Raw genomic sequence first — 19,548 nt, 5'->3', positions numbered from 1 at the left:
CGTATGTACCATATATTGAACAAGGCAGAGGAGGGTAGGGCAGTAGGCCTAGATATACCTACGGCTTTTGACAGGGTATGTAACGATAGTCTTCTCAAGGAAATCAGATAATACGGTATCACTGGACGAATACTTAACATAATTAAATCCTTCTTAAATAATGACCTCGACGGTCGTACATCTAAACAATATGATATAAATGCAGGTGTACCTGAGGGGTCGATCCTTGAACCTTTATTATTCCTAATATTCATAAATGATCTCTCTGATAAAATTATCTCTGAGATGGGTATAGTTGCTGATGACAGTACCCTCTATAACAGGCACGAGGGAAAACGAATGAACACATATCTAAGGCAATAGCAGAAACACTAGAGGAAGACCTTCAATTTGTAGTAAAATGGGAACAAAATGGATGGTCACATTCAATACTGCCAAGACTAAGCTTGTTTCCCTCAATAATTCCAAGAAACCTTCTCAACCATCAATAGATACGGCTAAAGATTACCTGAAAGTACTTCTTTCAAGCGCCTCGGCTTAACGTTCACGTGAAAGATGAGTTGGAATAGCTACATTGAGAGCATTGCCACGGCTGCTGCGAAGAAAGTGGACTCTCCCTACCGTGCTAGAAAGTTACTTACGCCTGGAAGTATCATGTACCTCTATAAGGCAAGCAATCGCCCATGTATGGAGTATTGTTGCCACATTTGGGCTGTTGCATCTGTTACTAGTTGTTATAGCACCGCACAAAATATTCACCTCTTCCCACGGCTTAGCTCTCACCATTAATAAAGCTACTAACAATTCGCTCTATTCTTCACACTAACTACCAACAAGTATCACATCACTAGTCTCTCTTGATATATTTAACCAAAGGATCTCAGGTGAAAACATTACTAGGTACTTATCTGTGATTGCGAAATTAGTATAAATTCCAAACTTTACGAGAACTGATCCCGTAGAAAAATAGAGTTATCAATTTTTATCGTATGTTTTAATGTTGAATCCACTCAGTATGGCAAGCAAGGGAGGTAACTCTTGGCTTAAAATATCCTGTACCTCTATAAGGCCTCCATTCGCCCATGTATGGAGTACTTTTGTCAGATTTGGGCTGATGCATCCACTACTAGTTTCTCACTCCTGGACAGGGTTCAAAAGAGAGTCGCCAACCTGATAGGTCCTGAATTGTCATCTAAGCTTTAGTCTTTGTCCCACCGACGAAATGTTGTATTCCTTGACTGTTTTACAAGTATTTTAATATTGAATGCTCCGACGAACTACAAGCCCTTTTACATACTCGACGTAAATACTCCCGTCAAAACCGACAAGCAGCAAAGTCCCACCCCTCCACAGTAGAGATCCCTAGATGTAAGAAAGTCTTCTACTTTAATAGTTTCTTCCCCAGAACTGCTATACTCGGGAATTCCTTTCCGGGTTCCTGCTTCCCCAACTATACTGACATGCAGAAGTTCAAATGTAATCTGAACAATCGATACTCAATGGCTGACTGACTGGGATAGCTTCCGTACATTCATATCTGATTTACCTCTGCACTCCATGTTTAAAAAGGAAGTGTCCTCTATAGTAACAGATCTGACCGAATGGTTAATTGTAGGCATAGACCAATTCATACCATCTAAAAAATTCCAACAAAAACCTAACAGCCAGCCATGGTTCTCCCCAGAATGTGCTGCTGCTATCGCGCACAGAAATCACTTTTTCCATAACTACCAACGTAATAGATGCACTGAGACTAAAGCTGCTTTCAGGACTGCCAGCAACCACTGTAAAAGAGTAATAAAAAATGCAAGAGAGCTATATGCCCAGTCTGTTAAATCCAAGGTAGCTGATCAGCGGCTTGGTTCCCACCAGTTTTGGCAAATAACAAATAGGATCTTGAACAGAAGTGTGCGTTCTATCCCAACCATTATCAATGGACCAGAGGTTATCTCGTCAGCATCAGACAAGGCCAAACTATTTGCAAAGAACTTTGCAGCTAGTTCTACCCTATGCGACGAAGGCCATCAACTCCCCATATTTCCTCCTATAACACAGAACAAGCTAGGTAACATACAAATATCCGTGCATGAGGTCGCCAAGCTAATCAAGAACCTAGATTCCAGTAAAGCAACTGGCCCTGATGGCATCCCAATTATAGTGTTAAAAAAGCTTCAACCAGAACTTGCTCCCATACTTACGAAACTATTTAAGCGCTGCCTTAAGGAGAAGTGCTTTCCGACACCCTGGAAGACCTCCTCAGTTTGCCCTGTATTTAAGAATTCAGGTGATAAGTCATCTCCCTCTCAATACAGACCAATAAGTCTTCTCTGTGTTATGAGTAAGTTACTGGAATCAATATTAAATAGAGAAATAGTAAACCACCTCAGCAGGAATAACCTTCTTAGTGACACACAATATGGTTTCCGCTCTGCAAGATCTACCGCAGATGTGCTGACGGTTATATCCCACAGGATTAGTGAATCTCTTGACAAAGGCTTCCTTTCTAGGGCAATTGCTCTCGACATATCAAAGGCCTTTGACAAAGTATGGCATAAGGGTCTACTTCACAAGATTTCCAGCTACGGTATAACTGGAAATGTTTTCTCAATCATTAAATCATTTCTCTCTGATAGGCTCATAAGAGTAGTGGTAGATGGACAAAAATCGGAGGCCTGCAATATAAATGCTGGAGTCCCTCAGGGGTCAATCCTGGGCCCAACTCTCTTCCTGATCTACATCAATGACCTCCCTAAACACATACTTAAATCATTCGTTGACATCTATGCTGATGACACGACCATCTACGGCAACACATCAAAGGCTGTAAATGACGAAGTTCTCTCGGATTCTCTCTCCTCTGATCTCGAGCGCGTGGTTCAGTGGGGGAAGATGTGGCTAGTTACCTTTAATGCATCCAAAACCAAACTCCTATCCTTACATCATCAACGCTCTGATCCCCAGCTGGCATCAATTGTGATGGATGGCTCTCGTCTGGGTGAGGCCCCGTGTTTTGACAAGCTTCTGGGTTTGACCTTTACTCCTGATCTGAAATGGAACACGTACATCAAGTCTGTTGCCAAGGTCGCAGGAAAGATGGTGGGATCCTTCTACCGCTCCAGAAGATATCTCACTACTGATGCAATTCTCTATCTATATAAAAGCCAAGTACGGCCAAGGATGGAATACTGTTGCCATATCTGGGCAGGAGCTGCCAAAAACAGCCTATCATGCCTTGACAGAGTACAAAATAGACTTCGTGGTTTAGTGGGGGATGCCCTTTTCTCTACCCTGCAACCCCTCTCCCACAGAAGAGACGTTGCGAGCCTATCCTTGTTTTATCGTTATTTTCATGGCAGGTGCTCGTCTGAACTCCAATCCCTGGTCCCCCCTCGCCAATCTTTCACGAAAAACACCCGTCTAGCTGAATCCACTGTGAAAAATTTCCCCCACTCTATATCTGTGCCTAAATCAAAACGCGGATTTCATGAGCAAAGCTTCTTTCTTAGAACTGCACGCCTGTGGAACTCTGTTCCGTCTGCCTGCTTCCCTCCGGACTACAACTTGGATGTCTTCAAGTCTAATGTTAACAAATTCCTAATGAGCCGCCCCCCTAATTAAACACTTCATAAAATCTCCTCACTAACGTGATGTACTTACAATAACCCTTATCCCTGAGTGGCTTCCGGGCCTTGATAAGTGGTGATCACTGTGTAAAAAAAAAAAAAAAAAAGACATCTTGCTGCTCAACTCCCTACATAGTATCCCTACAACTTATAGTCCCCTACATCAGAATGGCACTTTGCCTTGTTTAAGGTGAAATGTAATTTTAAAAATGTCATGAATCCATAAGTCCAGTCATCATAATAATGCAATTTGCAATCTCCTCCGATTCATTCGGGTGGAATGAAAAAAATGGGAGGCATTTGTTTTGGAACGTCGCTCGTATATCATCGTTCGACTAGAGTGTGGCGCGAAATGGATCCGGAAACAGATTGGCCTTGCAGTGTACATAATTGGATAACAATTGAAAATGAATTCGTGTGTGACGTCATCGTTCGAATGCAAATGAAAGATCAATCAGTAATTTTCGTTCCATTAAAGGAAATTTTAGTTTCAACAATCGATACCGACTTCTGGTTATGACCTAAAATCGATATTCCATATCTGTTTTTACTTCTTCTTCTTCTTCTTCTTCCTCATCATCATCCTCCTCATCCTCATCCTCATCCTTCTTCCTCTCATCCTCCATCCTCCTCCTCCTTCCTCTCCTCCTCCTTCTCCTTCTTTTTCTTCCACTCCTTCTTCTTCTTCTTCTTCTTCCTCATCATCATCCTCCTCATCCTCATCCTCATCCTTCTTCCTCTCATCCTCCATCCTCCTCCTCCTTCCTCTCCTCCTCCTTCTCCTTCTTTTTCTTCCACTCCTTCTTCTTTTTCTTCTTCTTCCTCATCATCATCTTCCTCATCCTCATCCTCATCCTTCTTCCTCTCATCCTCCATCATCCTCCTCCTTCTTCTTCTTCTCCTCCTTCCTCCCATCCTCCTTCTCCTTCTTTTTCTTCCCCTCCTTCTTCTTCTTCTTCTCCTCCTCCCCCTTCTTCTTCTTCTTTTTCTTCTTCTTCTTCTTCTTCTTCTATTTACCTTTCCTCTGCATCCTTATCTTCGTTTTTTGTCTTATTTTTATGTTCTTTCTTGTTTTTCTTTTTCTTTCATCTTCTTTGTTTTTTCTTTTACTTTATCTTCTTTTCCTTCTTTTCTTCCTATTTTTCTTCTTTTTTTAACTTCTCCTTTTCTTCCCATCATTTTTTCTTATTCTCATCATCTCTTTCTACTTTTTTGGCTCTATACTTCTTTTTTCTTCGTTTCCGTATAATTCGTTATCTTTTTCATCTTTGATTTTTTTTTCTTTTCCTCCACCTCCTTATCTTTCTTTCTCTTCTTCTGCTACTTCCCTTCTTTTGCTCTTTCTCCGTTTAACTCCTCATACTTCTCCTCTTTCTCTCCTTTCCCTTCCTCCCTTCTCCTTCTTCATCTCCTCGTTCTCGCCTTTGTTTCTTATTCTTTTCTTCTTTCTTCTCTAACTTTCTCCTACTTCTTCATCTCCTCTTCCTCCCCACCTCCCCTTCCACTTCTTGTTCTTCTTTTTATTCTTCTCGTCTTTCTTTCCTTCTCCTCCCTTTCCATCCTCCCCTTCTTCTCCCCTTTTTCACCTCCTCTTTCTCCCCTTCATCCCTTTTCCTTCTTATTCCTAACCTCCTTGTTTTCTTTCTCTCCTTCACCTTCTACCCCTCCTCTTTCTATTATTCCCCTCCCTCTTCTTCTACTAAGTATAGCACTTTATCGCACTTTCACATTTCCTGAAATAACTAACTTCAATCGAATAATAACGAGTTTTATTTGGGGTTTTTTACCTCGAGGTCAAGGTTTTCAACAGGAGCCATATGGTTTCTTTGGGATTCATGAGTTATTTATAGAGGTCACATATACCACAGAAAATGGAGAACATACAAAATATAGATATAGAATATTCGGTAATAAGACGTAACACAATAAAGAAAATTAGATTATTAACGTGTTTGTTATTTGCCTAATGGAGATCAAGAACTACGGAATCGGCTGGATCTTGTGTGCTGGGAGAGTTATGAATATAGGATGTCACCCCGAAGTCTTAGTTTATATATATATATATATATATATATATATATATATATATATATATATATATATATATATATATGTATGTATATGTATATATATATATATGTATATATATATATATATATATATATATATATATGTATGTATATGTATATATATATGTATATATATATATATATATATATATATATATATATCCCCGAAACAGTGTTTCATGGTAATCAACTGATGATCCCTTGAAAAATAAATTATTGCTATTATAGTAAATTCGAGGGCGAGTTGATGCAGTGATTGCAGGTGATTAAATGACTTACTGACTAGATGCTTTTCTAACGAACGATAAAAAATATTTTTTGTATAGTTTTAAAGGTTAAAAACTTCAAAGACTATATATATATATATATATATATATATATATATATATAACTACTTCATTTAATCACATAAATTACTAATATATATATATATATATATATATATATATATATATATATATATATATATATATATATTCAGATGTTTCCGGATTATACTCAAATTCTTTTTCTTATTTTTTTAAGTTAATAACTTATTAGTCAGGACTGAAAATATTGAAAAATTGACATAATCATTAGATGATTGTTTCTGCGCTACGAAACAGGTGCTGTCAATATAGACATTTTGCCATCTATTTGTATATGCGGTGTAGTTATAATTAACATACATCGAGCTTCATAAATAAACGGATTGGTATAAAGCGTTATATATAACTGAATAAGAAATTTACCATAAAATAGAAAAAATAGAATAATTTTGGAAATATTTGTTCAAATTCTACAAAAATCAGGGAAATAAACTTGTCATAGTTTTCCAGCGATTCTTCTCTTCGTTTCATAGAAATTTCAAAGTTAAAAAAGTATTGACTTGAAATAAAGCGATACACAGGGTTTATAAATATATTCATACACGGGGGTCGTTCAAAAGTAAAGCCTTCTATTTTTCAAAACTAGAGTTACGAATACGTAAGTGGTACCATTAAAACGAGCGACCTTTTGTGCAAGTATAAAAAAATAAAACCACCCAAAACACAAACTCGTTAGAAACAAGATACGTCAACACATTCTGTGCTGTCTTGGACTTTGGGTACGTGTGTGATACAATCGTGGACAACAATCCTCTAAACACTAAATCTACGTTGAAGTCTTCTGTTGTAAATTGTCCTTAACTGTCGTAAACTGCCGCAAAACACATTGTCACTCTTAAAACTTTCCGTAAACAAACTCTAAATATATTAACTTCAATTGTCCAGTCCTTGTGTCCCAATTAATAACATACATTGATTAACAATCCTATTTTAGCTTTTCTCTGTGTACCTTGGAGAACAACTTCCTATACTTTTGTTCTGCTCATAAAATTATTTATTATTTATTATTTGCTCTTTTTTTTTGTTATATTTTTTCCTTTGTTTATTTTCTATTACTGGGGTAGCGGAAGGAAACGTCGATAATATCACACATGCGTACAACGATGGAGACGAGAGATGTAACCTATCTATCTGCGTCAGTTTGTAACAAAACGCGGACGCGTGCATGCAAATGCCAAACCGTGATTGGATTGGAGTGACGTCACCGTAGGGAAAAGGAAAAGGATTATAAAAAGAACGTGTTCATAGACAGGGGGGGGGACATTCAAGGGGACAGAGATAGGAGAGAAGTAGTCCGATCACGGTTTATTCGAGAAAAGACCCGGAAATAAATGTTGTTGTTACAAGGGGAAAAAATGAGTCGAGTTATTACTTGTCCTATGTTCTTTGCGACGTAGACTGCGACAACGTGTTGGGTTCCGAGTGTCTATATGTTAACGTTTGTGAAAATGTGGGTAACGTTTCAGAAGATCATTTTGGCGCCGTATCAACCAGGCCTTTTTAGAAAAAAAGAGTAAAAAATGTGAAGTAGGTAACGTTATAGAAGATCATTTGGCGCCGTATCGACCAGGCCTTTTTATAAAACAAAAGAGTAAAAAAATGTGAAGTGGGTAACGTTTCAGAAGATTATTTGGCGCCGTATCGACCAGGCCTTTTTAGAAAATAAAGAGTAAAAAATCTTAAGTAGGTAACGTTATAGAAGATCATTTGGCGCCGTATCGACCATGCCTTTTTAGAAAAAAGAGTAAAAAATGTGAAGTAGGTAACGTTTCAGAAGATTATTTGGCGCCGTATCGACCAGGCCTTTTTAGATAAAAAAAAAAGATTAAAAATGTAAACGTGGGAAACGTTACAAGTTTTCCAAGATCTTAACATTATATATGGCCTACAAATTTTTGTGCTAGAAGTGCGATATAGCATACACTTGCAACAAAAACCTACGCCTATGCGTCTATATTTTCTAGCGCCATTGTGCACGCGTTTGTGCACCGGTATGTGCGTCCGTGTGCGCTTCTTTATTTACCTACCTTGGAAGAGGTGCTGCTTAAGGGTGTGTGTTCCTCTGCCGTCTCGGGTAAATCCACATAATAAATGCCACGTGTCTTTTTTTTCTCGTATGTGATTGACTCGGCGTGCAAGCTGCTCAAATCTAAAAGAAATAATAATAGTAAAAAATTAAAATGTATCTGACATTTATTATATATATATATATATATATATATATATATATATATATATATATATATATATATATATACATATATATGTGTGTGTGTGTGTATTTGTCTCTATATATGTGTGTGCATTTGTGTGTATATATGTGTGTATTTTGTCTATATATGTATGCGTATTTGTGCGTACATGTGATTATTGTATGTAGATGTGTGTTTGTGTATTTGTGCGTATATGTGTGTGTATTTGTGTATATATGTGTGTGTATTTTGTCTATATATGTGTGTGTATTTGTGCGTACATGTGATTATTGTATGTAGATGTGTGTTTGTGTATTTGTGCGTATATGTGTGTGTATTTGTGTGTATATGTGTGTATGTATGTGTGCGTATTTGTGGGTGTGTATATGCGTGTGTATTTGTTTGTATGTGTGTGTGTGTATGTGTGTGTGTATTAATTTGTGGTGGTGGTTTTATTGTTGGTAATTGTATGTAATATTAATTTGCTTTTTTCGCCGCATAATAATTTTCGTTTTTTGTAAAATACGTTTGAAATTTTTCTCTTTTCTTTCTTTCTTGTATTCCCGTAGTAAATAAAGTGAGATCATTTAAATATATTCATATTATATTCTTACACACACAAAAAATTATTTACATATTTATTTATATATTGCGTACAAGAAGAAAATGCCTGTATATAAAACCAACTGTATGCTTCTTTGATATGACAAGTGCGCGTTCACAATGAATGTTTCTGTTCAGAGCACAATTGAAGCATTGTTGCCGTCTATGGCAATACAGTCAAAGCTCGTTGGTCTTCTATACTCAGCATAGCTATTTGGTCCTCACACTCCAAAATGTTCCCTATCTCTGGTGTAATATGTTCATCATTTTTTGTTTTTTTCTATAAACATTTTAAATAGGAAAGAAAAATAGATAAGAATGAACTATTTGACCGAAATATCTAAGTTTAACTTTAATGGTGTGTTTGTGTCACCAAGTTGTCTCAAATTCTTCCTCTTCTGATTTTGAACACGTAGTGCAATGGAGAAAGACGTGGCTGGTAAATTTTAATGCATCTAAAACCAAGATTCTATTTTTACATCATCAACGCTCTGGTCCCTATCTGACATCAACTGAAATGAATGGTTCTCGCCTTGGGGACGCTTCGTGTTTTGACAAGCTTTACTCCTCCGGAAATGAAACACGTATATCAAATCCGTTGCTAAGGTCGCTAGAAAAATAGTGGGACATTCTACCGCTCCAGTAAATATCTCACTGCCGATGCATAAGAGCCAAGTACGTTCGAGGATGGAATATTGTTGCCACACTGGACAGAAACTGCTAGAAGCAACTTATCCTGCCTTCCCACAGAAGAGACGTTGCGAGTCTGTCTTTGATTTATCGTCATTTTCATAAGTGCTCGTCTGAGCTCCAGTCTATGGTCCCTCCTTTCTAAACTTCACGAAAAAATCTCGTCTAGCTGAAATCACTATCCATAATTTACCCCACTTTTTATGTGTACCTAAACCTAAACGCAAATTCCATGGGCAAAGCTTCTTTCTTAGAACAGCATGCCTGTGGAACTCTGAACTCCAGATGACTACAATATGGTCATCTTCAAGTCTAACGTAAACAAGTTCATGATGAGCTGTCCCCTTTAAGTAACCCAATTTAACTACTTTCAACTAGTAATGATACTATGATCTTGTCCCATTGACTACCGACACTCATTAACGCTTACTCTCGAGTGGCCCCCAGGCCTTGATAAGTGGTGACTTTTGTAAAACAAAAATTTACTAGCATGTTTTCTCGCTTATCCACATTTCAATAAACTAATTGTACATATCTATACCTACTATACCTATTGTATGAAAGGAATTTTGTCCGTGTGTGTATAGGAGAGAGAGAGAGAGAGAGAGAGAGAGAATGTTCCCTGTGGACTCCTAAACTACCGGTCCAATCTTTTTAAAATTTCAAATTAATGGACTTTATGTGCCTGCCAGTGTTTTTACATAAGTTTTGTATCGGAACGTCTTCGATAAGTATCGATGATCGATAATAGAAATAATCCGACGAAAGAAGTAACAGACGATTTTGATTAAAATTAACACCTTGTACAGCGTAACATTACAAGTGCATTTGAGAATTTTTATTGTCGTACAAGCAGAATATGTCGATATATAAAATAAACTGTATGATTCTTTGATATGACAAGTGCGCGTTCAAAATGAATGTTTCTGTTTAGAGCATAATTGAACCAGTGTACTTGACTTTTGCATTTTAAACTTTAATTCAAGTCATTGTATAAAATATTTTTATAAAATCAACAATAGATACTCTACAGTGAAATATAACTTCCTATACCTTTGTTCTGCTGATAAACTTATTTGCTCTTTTTTGTTATTTTTCCCCCTTTGTTTATTTTCTATTACTGAGGTAGCGGAAGGAAACGTCGATAATATCACACATGAGTACAACGATCGAGACGAGAGATGTAACCTATCCATCTGCGTCAGTTTGTTACAGAACGCGGACTCGTGCAAACAAATGTCAAACCGTGATCGAAGTGACGTCACCGTAGGGAAAAGGAAAAGGGTTATAAAAAGAACGTGTGCGTAGACAGGGGATGGCGCGTTAGAGAGGACAGAGATAGAAGAGAAGTAGTCCGATCACTGTGGACTAAATCAGTTAGGTGAGGCATGAGAAAAAATTTTCGGGTGGGCCGCGGTGGGCCCCAAACTGGAGCAGGCAATCAATTGATTTGATTGAAAAACAGGGTCGATTGCACTGATTTCGATGAGAATAAAGGAAGATGAGACATTCGTTTATCATCACGCGCAACGTTGAGTCTTTCAGCTAGTATCTTATATGAAAAAGATAGAGAAAGAAAGAGAGAGAAGGGTATTGTGGTAGAGAGAGAGAGGGGGGAGTCATGTACGTGGAGGAGTTAAAAAAGAGGAAGAAAGAGAGAGAAAATAGTATGTGTTTGAAAGAGAGAGAGGGGCCATGTGCGTAGAGTTTAGAGAGAGAAAGAAAGAGAGGGGAAGACAGAGAAAGGGACATATGCGTGAGAGAGAGAGGGAGGATCATGTGCGTAGAGGAGTTAAGAGAGAAAAAGAAAGGGAAGAAAGAGAGAGAGGGGAGGGAGGAACCAGGTCATTCAAGATGAAGTCCAAAAAATGTTCAGAGAGAGAAAAAAAACAGGAGAGAGAGAGGAGGGAGGAACCAGGTCATCCCAGACGAAGTCCAACGTAGAAATCGCAACGAACGCATCGGGATTAGATTATCTACAAACTGGAGCATTGTATCTAATCCCCACGTGACCACTGTTTCGCTGTAACTAATCCTTTAATCAAAAGATCAATTAAGATTACTGTTTATAGGCTTCTCAAAAAATGTTCGCAAAGCCAGCAACTACATCAGGCACATGATAACTACACAACTTAAAAAAAAAGTCAGTTGGCGGCCATAAATACATGGGCGACATTATTCTTGGCCTTTATACCCAAGTTTATCCCTATTGCTTTTCTCCCACTTAGGCCCCACTCCCATTTAGAGATATAATTGCTTGTATTCGGTTTTGAACAAACCGCAAAATAGTTCGCGGCCAATTCTTTAGAATGATGTTTTTTAGTTCCTTCTAACTGCAGAAAAATGTGACACAAGGTCGGGAGGTAGGGAAAAGTTAAGCCCGCGCCCACAAAGGTGGAGGACAATGTTATATTAAAAATCCACTTGGCAGTCTTGGCATTTCTTGATAAATGCACTTAATCTATATAAATAATATAAAATAGATGTTTTTCTGTCTATTAATTCTATTTTCGATCCTTTCCAAGTTCCGAATTACAGTTTTCACTTCTAGTGAGAACTGGCTAATGTAATCACCATATTAATCAGAAGTCCGAGTACTTTCCAATCCTTCAGGATTCATCGTCAGGGATGAATTAATCTAACTGGTTTGAACAATTTATATATATATATATATATATATATATATATATATATATATATATATATATATATATATATATATATATATATATATATCCTCTTCTGTTTTCTTCATTGGTAAATTATTTTATTTTATTTATTTGTTTTAACCTTTTTGTTTTTTCATTGGTTAAAACTAACAGAATTCTGAAATGTTTGCAAAGCTTTTTAAAAAATAACCTTGCAAGCACTTCAGGGTGTGTCTAATAACATATTGAAATGTTTGTAAAGCTTTTTAATAGCTTTGCAAACATTTCAGGAGTCTGTTAATTTTAACCAATAAAAAAAGGTTAAAATAAATAAATAAAATAAAATAATTTACCAATGAAGAAAAGAGAAGAGGAAAAAATAACGTATATAAATTGTTCAAAAACAGATTAATTCATTCCTGACGATGAATCCTAAAGGACTGGAAAGTACTCGGACTTATGATTAATATGGTGATTACATAAGGCAGTTCTCGCCAGAAATGAAGACTGTTATTCAGAACTTGGAAAGGATCGAAAATAGAATTAATAGGCAAAAAACGTCTATTTTATTTAATAAAATATTCCATATATATATATATATATATATATATATATATATATATATATATATATATATATATATATATAAAATTTGTCTTTATATAAGCAGTAGTTTGTTGCTACAGTCATGAGTATGTTTCGGTCTACTAGTATTTACTAACTAGAGACCTCTTCAGGCAACAACCTTTATTTTCGAAAACGGAATTCTAAATCTACTCTACGTTTGAAAAATAGCAACCTCAAATTATATATATATATATATATATATATATATATATATGTATATATATGTATATCTATGTGTATATATATGTATATATGTATATGTGTATATATATGCATATATATGTATATGTATATATGTATATATATGCATATATATGTGCATATGTATATATATATGTATATATATGTATGTATATATATATATATATATATATATATATATATATATATATATATATATATATATGTTTAGAGAAACAATGCTGCCTAAATATATATAAATAAAATAGTGGATGACTATAATTGAAATATTCGTAAGAGTGCAGTATCTTTCCACCTACACAAACGTCTTTTAAATTACAACTATTAAAGGTTTTCGAGGGTGACGAAACCAAAAATAGGAGTTAAAATCCCAGGAAACGTGTAGTTTCCAAGATATGAAGAAATTCTAGTTTTAAAAGTGGGGGATAATTTTTCTATATTAGTTTAACGTAACATGAACATCCACTTTATAGTCAACTTTTTTGTGGTGCCGTCTGTTATTTATTTTTTATTTATTTCATTTTTTTGGTAGGGGGGGAGTATGGTATTTATTTGGTAATTGTGGCCTGGTGGACCAACACTAACCTACCTTTAAAAAAACTTGTTTTGCATAGGTTTTTGGTTGTGCTAAAAATGAATATCGGATTTAAATTTTCCGCAAATAAGTATTTTTTCCGTGTAGTAAGCAATGTAATTCTTTATGTTATAAGTGGGGGCCATTGTTGTACGCGCAAGCGCGCATATTTTTGCTTAATACCCGGAAAAATACATATTTGTGGAAAATTTAAATGCGATATTCGTTTTCAGAACACACGACAAATTTTTTAAGGTGAGTTTTATGCTGGCCTACCAGGTAATAATAAACACCACCCCTAAAAACATAACAAATCCCCCCCCAAAAAAAAGTTGGCCTAAAGTTGGTGCTCATTTTATGTTCATTTAATATAGAAAAGTGATTCCCCATTTTTTTAAACAATAATGTGCGACCTTAAGGACAAATCTCACATAGCCCATTACACAATTCAGGTCACTAGCTTTCCAACGAACATTTGTTTATTAAATTCTGATCAATAGTCGCCGAGATTTCGAAACTTATAAAATTGGCAAAAAAAAGTGGTATACCTGTACATAGGCGTCAAAAAGAAAGTCCGCACTTGTAATTTTTTCAAAAACTGCAAATTTAAGCTAAATTTAATGTAACTGTTTAAATAGACTATACCTTATTTGATTCGCCTTTTATTCTTCTATAATTTTACCTGTTCATATTTGACTTTTAATTGAAATATTCTCGTGTTTACGTCAATTTAAAAAAATAACTTCAAATTGAGGAGGCAAAAAGAAAGTCCTCACAATGGAAAATTGTTATTTAAATGTAACTTTAAGACATTAATGCAACACAAATACAACAGGAACACAATGAACTAGTTAATATTTAGTAGCATAGCCCTTCTGCAATTTGACAGCCTGCAATCTTTTGGGAATTCCTTGAATTAGACTGCAGCAATACCCCGGTGAAAGGGCATCCCACTTTTCTTTAATTTGTATCCAAAGTTCTTCCAAATTTGAAATTGTATCATTGCGTAGCTGTTGCTTGATGTAATGCCATACGTTTTCGATAGGATTGAGGTCTGACCAATCCAAACACGGAATATCATACTCTTCCAGGAACCTCTTGACATTGCCAGCTGTGTGAATGGGAGCATTATCCTGCATGAAGATAGGATTACCATCCAAATCCCACCAAAGTAGGGTAGAAAATGCTCAGTCAACATATTAATGCACTTGGTCGAATTAATTCGACCTTGCAAGCGAGCTATAGGTCCTGGACCATTGGTACTAATAATGTCCCACACTAAAACTGAATCTCCCCCACTTGCACAGTTGAAACTGAACACCTAGGATTAAATTCTTCGACTTTCCTCCGATGGACGTACTTGTTTTCGTCGCTAAAAAGCACTTTTGACCAATATGAAGAGTCATGATCTTCATTGCATCTGATGAAGTCCAGACGGCGCTTTCTGTTCTTTACAGAAATCATTGGTTGCATCTTGCAACATATCCTCGCAAATTAAATTCCTTTAATCTGTTCTTGACAGTAGAAAGAGAGCACTTTTTAACAAGATTGCACTGTTGTTGGATTTGGGGAGCCGTTTCAAATCTGTTTCTTAGGCTGCGGATTTTGATAGCATTGTCTTTCTTGTTAGAAGTAACTCTAGTACGACAAGATTTAGGGGCATCACGAACACTTCCGGTGTTTTGGTGCTTTTTCACAGTCTTTCGTGCCGTTTTCTCATCACATATCAATCTGCGGCCGATTTCTTGATTGGATAAACCGGAAAAGTGGTGATTAATGAACTCCTGGCGATCACTAAGAGAAAGTCGTAGCATATGGACTAAATATTACGTTGTATAACCTGGAACAACAACAATTACGATTAGAGATGGTTTGTTGCCTTTTGGTGCATATTTTAAACTGATTTACGGACGATAATTTAAGCTGGTTTTAAGCGAATTTGTAGCTGTGGACTTTCTTTTTGCCTCATCAATTTGAAGTTATTTTTTATTTTAATTGAGGTGAACACTAGAATATGTCAATTAAAAATCAAATATGAACAGATAAAATTATAGAGGAATAAAAGCGAATGGAATGAGGTATAGTTTTTTAAACAGTTACATTAAATTTAGCTTAAATTTGCAGCTTTTGAAAAAATTACAAGTGCGGACTTTCTTTTTGCCGGCAATATATATTTATATATATATATATATATATATACTGGTAGATGAATTGAATATCGAAATTCTCATTTCTTTGGTTCACTTGGACGAAAGTATATGAAAATTTGCAGGTTATTCTAAGGTTAAAATTTTATGATAGGTGATGAAATGAACCTATCTTGTCAAACTAATAAAATATGCCCGAATTTGCCTACATATTTATATATAGTGTCATGGCAAGCCAGCTTTAGTTTTGCTGCTTTGGGATGAATTTTGTTTAAGGTCTTTTTACTTGGTTGCCAGGCCACACACACACACACACACACACACACATATATATATATATATATATATATATATATATATATATAATTATTTTTTTAGTACTTTATCTCTTTTATAATAAAATTCTTGCAGAAATTCTCCTCTGCACCAAAGTACCATAGGTTTGCAACAACAGATGCCATATACAAATATAATATTTCTAGTCTATTAACCACTATCTTACGTAACTTCAAAACGCCATTTTAGACACATTTGGTCGTTATAATAAAATGTTTCATTACCTCCTAGGAGCAACACCATCACAATCGTAACATCTTTAGAGGAAAGAGTTCTTATTTTTTCCTCTAAATATTTAGTCCTCCTACCAACAGCTAAGAGCGGGAGGAAATTTACACTCTCAACAGATAATGTGGTTCCACTGGATCATAAACATAGACATAACATAAGCTTTCCCTTTTCCGATTCATAGCTATTAACATCATATTCCGCCCATTCTGACTGGCAGAACATTCTTATATTCTGGAATTCGATTCTTCTCTGTGTAAACGAACGGTTATTAAAAAATACAAATGGCGTCACTAACAGACTAATCATTTCGCACGGCTTCAAGTCCATTAATTGCTTAGATTATTGCAGTCGGTTGTGTTTGTGATTGAATTTATGTGAGTGTATTATACTGCTGCTACCTATTCTTCTGTGCGTTAAGGGGTTACTCTCAGCACCTCTCTCTCTCTCTCTCTCTCTCTCTCTCTCTCTCTCTCTCTCTCTCTCAATGTGTATGCGTAACGCTTATTATAGTTTGTGTATGAGTATGCCTACGTTCGTGTGGTCGGTTTAGCATGCTTCTTAATTAAAAAAATAATTTCGTTGTCAGGCAAATCAAACGAACCACACGTTCTGGCTTTGACACAGAATCGTTCATTTTACTGAATTTGAATGAAAGTAATAAAATATATAAATGCAACCGACTGTTTGTTTTAACTCCTTAGAAGAAATAACACCTATCAACCAATAAAAAAAATGAAAAAAAAGTTTCAATTACCCTTTTTTTTCTTTTGAATTTTCAAGACTTGAAAATATAAAGAAATTGATGGTGCCTATCTTTGCATTAAATAACACTTTCTATTAAACCCGATTGATCCATTACTGTGCATCTAACCGGCACATCACGCAAAATTTCATCCAGATCGGTGACGTACTTTCCGGGAAAAAGTGAGAGTAAGAGAGGTATTATTGTGACTAACATTAATCCCTGTGCATTGAACGGATACCATAATCATTAGGTCGCTACAAAGGCCCATATCAAATTTCAATCAAACAGTGTTATTGTGTTGATTAATATTGATTAATACCTATCAATCAATTAAAAATACATAATATACTTTGTTATTTTCTTTAATTTAATCCCTTTTTTAGAATTTATTAGACAAAATTTAACTTTTATTTTACCGTGCCAATAAATATGATCATCACTGTATATATATATATATATATATATATATATATATATATATATATATATATATATATATATACGTTTTATTTTTTATTACCGTATCTTTCTGTTAAGTTGCATTATTGTTTCAGCTACCCAGCCGTTTTTTTGTTTTTTGTTTTTTTTGGCCGTCTGTAGCTTCCTCAGACTTTTACAGAAAAACCTGTAAAAGTCTGAGGAAGATACAGACGGCCAAAAAAACGGCCGTGTAGCTGAAACAATAATGGAACTTAACGGAAAGATACGGTAATAAAAAATAAAACGCATATTTGCTCTACAACAGTATTGAGCACTCTCTTTAGTTTTTATTAATTACCATTTCTACTATATATATATATATATATATATATATATATATATATATATATATATATATATATATATATATATATATACCTCGACTCCAGTATTCAACTATATTATAAGCGTTTTGGTCTCCATGGATACCACCGTACTGTAATCATTATTGATCGACTTGAGTTAATCTTATTATTCATATTATGTTTCAATAGGAGTTGTCTCCCCTTTGTGCACTCTTTTATTTCTGTTAAATCTTTTCTGTTCCGCTGTCAGTTTTGCAGATTATGATAATATGAATAACACTCATATAGATCAAAATAATTCACGAATGGATCGAATGTCAGTTACAAAAGGCAAGCTCAATATCTAACTAAAATATAGCTAATATATATTAACTTAACGATGTCGCCCGGCGTTGCCCGGGGTAAAATATGCATAAATATCGTATTTTGTTGTATCAGTTAAGACTCACTTGTATTAGTTAAGATAAAAATGAAATCCAATAAGTCTTCAGATGTACCTCTCCACCGTACTGTATATCGATACTCTATGGCTGACTGGGATAGCTTCCGTACATTCATATCTGACCTACCTCTGCATTTCATGTTTAAAAAGGATGTATCCTCTATAGTATCAGACCTGACCGAATGGTTAATTGTAGGCATACACCGATTCATACCATCCAAAAAATTCCAACAAAAACCTTACATCCAGCCATGGTTCTCCCCCAGAATGTGCTGCTGCCATTGCGCACAGAAATCACTTTTTCCATAGCTACCAACGTAATAGATGTACTGAGACTAAAGCTGCCTTAAGGACTGTAAGCAACCACTGTAAAAGAGTAATAAAAAATGCAAGAGAGCTATATGCTCAGTCCGTCAAGTCCAAAGTAGCTGAGCAGCGGCTTGGTTCCCACCAGTTTTGCCAAATAGCAAACAGGATCCTGAATAGAAGCGTGCGTTCTATCCCAACCATCATCAATGGAACTGAGGTCATCTGATCAGCATCAGACGCGAAACTATTTGCCAAGAACTTTCAAGTTAATTCTACCCTCTGCGACGAAGGTCATCAACTCCCCGTATTTCCTCCTACAACAGACAACACGCCATGCAACGTAAAAATATCTGTGCACGAGGTCGCCAAACTAATCAAGAACCTTGATTCCAGTAAAGCAACTGGCCCAGACGGCATTCCAATTATAGTGTTGAAAAAGCTTCAACCAGAACTTGCCCCCATACTTACAAAACTGTTTAAGCGTTGCCTTAAGGAGAAGTGCTTTCCAACACCCTGGAAAACCTCGTCAGTATGCACTGTATTTAAGAACTCAGGTGATAAGTCATCCCCCTCTCAGTACAGACCAATAAGTCTCTTGTATGTCATGAGTAAGTTACTGGAATCCATATTAAATAAAGAAGTAGTCAACCACCTCAGCAGAAATAACCTCCTTAGTGACATGCAATATGGTTTTCGTTCTGCTAGGTCTACAGCTTATGTGCTTACAGTTATATCCCATAGTATTAGTGAATCTCTTGACAAAGGCTTCCTTTCTAGGGCAATTGTCCTTGACATATCAAAGGCCTTCGATAAGGTTTGACATAAGGGCCTACTTCACAAGATTTCCAGCTACGGTATAACTGGAAATGTTTTCTTAATAATTAAATCATTTCTCTCTGATCTCGATTCATAATAGTTGTGGTTGATGGGCAGTAATCAGAGGCCCACAGTATTAATA

The 19,548-nt window shown here is 35.8% G+C and overlaps 1 protein-coding gene across 1 annotated transcript in view; it reads right to left on the bottom strand.

Annotated features, from left to right (window-relative positions):
* Positions 1–19,548, bottom strand: part of LOC145255822 (uncharacterized) — a 382,839-nt gene that overhangs the window by 124,294 nt on the left and 238,997 nt on the right. Inside the window, exon 5 of the mRNA XM_080114540.1 lies at positions 8,088–8,209. Coding sequence (XP_079970666.1) covers positions 8,088–8,209 — 122 coding nt within the window. The remainder of the gene's footprint in view (positions 1–8,087; positions 8,210–19,548) is intronic.

Source organism: Euprymna scolopes, chromosome 31 (assembly GCF_053919585.1).
Source record: "Euprymna scolopes isolate OS-2025 chromosome 31, ASM5391958v1, whole genome shotgun sequence".
Taxonomy (NCBI): domain Eukaryota; kingdom Metazoa; phylum Mollusca; class Cephalopoda; order Sepiida; family Sepiolidae; genus Euprymna; species Euprymna scolopes.
This window is presented reverse-complemented; position numbering and strand designations above follow the sequence as displayed.